We start from the raw sequence: 4673 nt of genomic DNA on the forward strand, positions 1-4673 counted from the left end.
AAAAATCGCTAGCCCCGGGACGGCGGGCTAGCGATTTTGCGAGCCCTGGTCCAGCTTGTGCTTGCTTTATCTGATCTAAAGCATTGATCTTTCCTGGGTTATCTATAGGAAGTATTGATTCTTTAGACCAACTTTAATTCTTCTTTTCTGCGGCGGGTTGAAAGCACTAATCGGGCTGAATAAACGGGGACCGGGAGAACCGGGGCCGTATACCAGCTGATGAATGTGCAGGAACACTTAGCGCTTCTTGTAACGCACACGTTAGCTGAAAGCAGCAGACGTGTCCACAGCGACCCGCCGCCAACAGAGTAAAAGGAGCACGAAGCAGTCGGAGCTCAGACTGTAAACTGATGAAACTACAGCTGTTTGTAACGGTCCTCTGGTTGACTTCAAATTTAAGGCTGTTAACGGGTCAACATACTAACAACTACAGTCACGGGGACTCTGACTCTGTGTCACCGAGTCGACTTTATTTGTCTTTGTGGTGTTTAGTTGCTTCAGTGTTTGACGCTCCAGGACTGCACGACTGTGTGAGGCAGAAAAGGAGGTTGGAGCTGTGCTCGCTGCTGGCCGGTGGCGCCGATCGGCCTGCGTTTGTTTTCTCGCAGCGTTCCTGCTCCACATCTGCCTGGTGGACCCGGGCGATGGCGCTGGCAGCAGATGGTGTTCACCCCAGTGAACCTGTTTGTGTGTTGCAGGTGTGTCGTCGTGCTGCTTCACCCGAAGAAGAACAAACAGAGTCACATCATCAGCGCCTCCAGGTACGCCGACCCTGAGCTCGGGGCGGACCCTCGAGGTCAGGTGATCTTTGGGCGTGTTGCTCAGGACGGAAGTGTTGACCTGTGTTGTGTATTTCAGGAAACCCTTCAGCGCGTTGGCGTTCTCTCACGATGGGAAGCACCTGGTCACCGGTGAGGTAAGAACCTACACGACTGACTCTGCCCACCCTACCTCCCCCTAACATGACGACGCCGTGCAGGTAACTCGGGCGTGCAACCGGTGAAGCTCCCGGGGTTCACGGTGACGAGCACGTCGAGGCATTCCCAAGCCAGCCAGGAGATACGTGTCCTGGGACTGCCTGGCAGGAGCGGGCCCTGGGCGTCCTGGTTCTCATGTAGAGGAGTTGTTCTCAGCACAAAACACGAGCACACGTAGATACTCGTGCAGAGGAAGCAGAGAAATTCTGTCAGGAACAAACACGCGTCACACCGTTACCTGTTCTTCTCTCTCAGAGCGGTCACATGCCCTGCGTGCGGGTCTGGGAGCTAGATGGAGGTCAGGTGGCCGAGGTTCAGTGTCACAAGTACGGCATTTCCTGCGTGGCGTTCTCCACCAACAGCTCCTACATCGTCTCTGTGGGATACCAGCACGACATGACTGTGAGCGTGTGGGACTGGAAGGTGAGCGCGCGCACACACACACACACACACACACACACACTGCTCACCTGGTCATGAACCAAAGCAGCCACCAGAGGGCAGAGTGGAGCTGTGCAGGGTGTAAGAATCCACACCGGTCACTCGCTGACTCTGTGGCTGCGATGAAGTAACGTTTGTGACGGCCGCCGTTCTCTTGCTTTTCAGAAAGGCTCCATCATCGCCTCCAACAAAGTGTCGAGCCGCGTGTTCGCCGTCTCCTTCTCCCAGGACAGCAGCTACTTCGTCACCGCGGGAAACCGCCACGTCAAGTTCTGGTACCTGGACGCCTCCAAAGAACGACGGGTACCTGCCTGACATCCCGTCGGCCGAACACGGCTGCTCTCGCCTTCATCTGAAGTCACTGCTCACCTGATTTCTCCTTCCGCACAGGTGAACAGCACGGTGCCTTTGATTGGCCGCTCGGGGTTACTAGGCGACCACAAGAACAGCGTGTTTTGCGGGGTGGCGTGCGGGCGGGGCCGCACAGCGTCCAACACCTACTGCATCACCAGCTCCGGCCTGCTGTGTCTGTTCAACAGCAGCCGACACCTGGAGGCCTGGGTCAACCTGAAGGTCGGCAAGCTCCGCCCACATCTCACCTGAATATGTGTGATTAGATATAATACTAAAATACTACCAAATATACTGTCAGTGCTGCTAATTATGTCTGTAATGAGCAAACATGAGGAATCTAATCTTAGAACCAATCAGAAAGACCTCTGAGCGCGAGTCATGTGACAGGAAGCGTTCTCATAAAGTCGCACAGTTAAAAGGCGGGTATATTTGATATTATACATGACTGGAGCTGACCGAGGTCTGGCGGCGCCCGGACGCTCCTCTCTGAGCCGCTCTTCTCCTTCACAGACGTCGTCGGCGAGCTGTCTGGCGGTCAGCGAGAGCTTCGTTTTTTGCGGCTGCGCCGATGGCGTCATCAGGGTGTTCGGCCCGTCCAACCTGCAGTATGTCACCACGCTGCACCGGCCGCACCGCCTGGGAGTCGACCTCGCTCAGAGCGGGTACGGATACTGCAAACGAAGCCAACGGTGCACAGCAGAACTCTGCTGATCGCTCACTCTGTTCCACAGAAGCCTGCTACCTGCCAGCCCAGGTGCTCAGTACCCAGACACACTGGCTCTGACCTTTGACCCCGCTGCCAGACACCTGACCTGCGTGTACAACGACCACAGCCTGTATGTGTGGGACGTCGAGGACGTGAGGAACGCCAGGAAGCTGTACTCTGCTCTGTACCACAGCGGCTGTGTTTGGAGCGTCGAGGTCGGTGTAGTACTGCAAGAAATACTGTAAGAAGTACTGCTAGAAATATTCCCATAAATACTAACCAGAATCGCAGGGATACTGCTGTAAGTACTCCTCACAGAGACCGATGTATTTATATAGCTCTTCACACACACATCCACACACTGGTGATGGCAGCTACTTTGTAGCCACAGCCACCCTGGCGCACTGACAGAGGCGAGGCTGCTGTTGTGGAAGTACTGCTAGTAGATCCAACAATACTGAGAGGCAAAAAACTGCTAGTTATGTTCCTTCAGTACAAGAAATAATACTCCTGAAACTACTACGAAGTACACTGCCTGTACAGCCAGAGGTACAGAACTGTTTCCAGAATACTACGATGGAAATCACACACGAGCATTACTGCACATACTGCTGAGATACTGCCAGGAAAGCCAGCAGCACCACAGTTGTTACTAGAACCATTACTGCATCTGTTACTGACCATGAGGCGCATTAAGCGAAACAAAGCAGGCAGATAAGTCCAACCTTACTCAGCTCAGTCTTCTTGCTTCTCCACTTCTGTGCCGTTGATTCTGTGAGAGCAGTTTGAAGTACTCTGGGTCTCGTCGTACTTTGTTCAGGTGTACCCGGAGCTGCCGGAGCCGGCCTGCCTGCCTCCGTCATCCTTCCTCACCTGCTCGTCCGATAACACCATCAGACTGTGGCACTCCGACCCCCCCGGCGCGCACACAAACCTCTACAGCAACGTGAGGCAGTGACAAAACCAAATTACACTCTGTGTTTGTCCGTCTCTGACGACTTCCTGTCTGCTCCCAGGACCTGCTGAGGATCTTGTACATGGGGGAAAACACGCAGCACCTGCAGGCAGAGGGGGAGGCAGCGGGAGCTGACGGGAAGGCGGGGATCAAAGTGCTCTGCATCAGCCCGGACGGACGGCACCTGGCGGCCGGAGACCGCTGCGGAAACCTGCGGTGAGAACCGAGCGCGCTCGGTTAGCTCGGCTCACGCGGACGAGGTCGGCTGACTCGTTTCTGTTTCTGTGTTCAGGATCTTTGGGCTGCAGTTCCTGGATGAGCTGGTGAAGATCGAGGCTCACGACTCGGAGGTGCTGTGTCTGGAGTTCTCCCCGGTCTCCACAGGTAGGATGTTTTATTTATTTTCTTATTTAACCAGGAATGTCCCGTTGAGATCAAAGACTTCTTTTTCAAGGGAGTCCTGGCCAAGAGGCAGCACATTTCAAGACAAATACAAACAAACAAAGTTAAAATTACACAAAACAATTACACATTATTGAGGCAGCCTGTAGGCCTTTGAGTTTAGTTTTAAAAACATTTAAAGACAACAGTTCAGTCAGTTTCCAGTCTTTCTGTAACAGGTTCCATGAAAAAGGCGCAGAGTGCACAAAGGCTTTCTTACCCAGCTCTGTGCAGACAAGGGGAACAGACAGCAGCAGCTGATCATTTGAGCGCAAGGAGTAAGAACCACTATTTGTCCTTGTGACCAAAGTACAAATATAAGGAGGCAGCAATCCAAGCATAGCTTTGTAAATAAAAGTGTACATATGTCCCTGTCTTCTAATGGCCAAAGAAGGCCATTTTACTCTTAAGCACAAGTCACAGTGATGGGTCAGATATCTACAGTTGGTAATAAACCTCAAGGAAGCATGACACAGCGTGTCCAACATTAGAAGACATGAAGAAGAAGCGTTCATATACAGAATGTCACCATAACACAGATAAAAAGTTGCAGTGACAAGACGTTTTTTTACTGCAAAAGAAAAGCACTGTTTATTATGAAAGAAAAAACGAAGTTTAAGTCTCAGCTTCTTTACTAGTCTCTCTATATGTGGTTTAAAGGTGAAGGAGTCATCAATCCAGACACCAAGGTATTTATATTCATGAACTCTCTGACATTTCCTTCAAGGGTGGACACCACTGGAATAGGCTCCGGGACCTTCTTTGACTTGGAAAACAACATTAGCTTAGTCTTGTCAGC

At 52.1% G+C, this 4673-nt stretch overlaps 1 protein-coding gene across 2 annotated transcripts in view; it reads left to right on the top strand.

Moving 5' to 3' along the window:
- Positions 1 to 4673, top strand: part of wdr62 (WD repeat domain 62) — a 20916-nt gene that overhangs the window by 2587 nt on the left and 13656 nt on the right. For both annotated transcript variants that reach the window (XM_005737507.1, XM_013911971.1), the window contains exons 3-12: positions 699 to 761; positions 859 to 916; positions 1233 to 1400; positions 1584 to 1721; positions 1809 to 1991; positions 2283 to 2434; positions 2504 to 2693; positions 3299 to 3424; positions 3495 to 3649; positions 3726 to 3817. In XM_005737507.1, coding sequence (XP_005737564.1) covers positions 699 to 761; positions 859 to 916; positions 1233 to 1400; positions 1584 to 1721; positions 1809 to 1991; positions 2283 to 2434; positions 2504 to 2693; positions 3299 to 3424; positions 3495 to 3649; positions 3726 to 3817 — 1325 coding nt within the window. The remainder of the gene's footprint in view (positions 1 to 698; positions 762 to 858; positions 917 to 1232; positions 1401 to 1583; positions 1722 to 1808; positions 1992 to 2282; positions 2435 to 2503; positions 2694 to 3298; positions 3425 to 3494; positions 3650 to 3725; positions 3818 to 4673) is intronic.

The sequence above is a fragment of the Pundamilia nyererei genome, unplaced genomic scaffold (assembly GCF_000239375.1).
Source record: "Pundamilia nyererei isolate P.nyererei 1_Seehausen unplaced genomic scaffold, PunNye1.0 scaffold00076, whole genome shotgun sequence".
NCBI classification, from domain to species: domain Eukaryota; kingdom Metazoa; phylum Chordata; class Actinopteri; order Cichliformes; family Cichlidae; genus Pundamilia; species Pundamilia nyererei.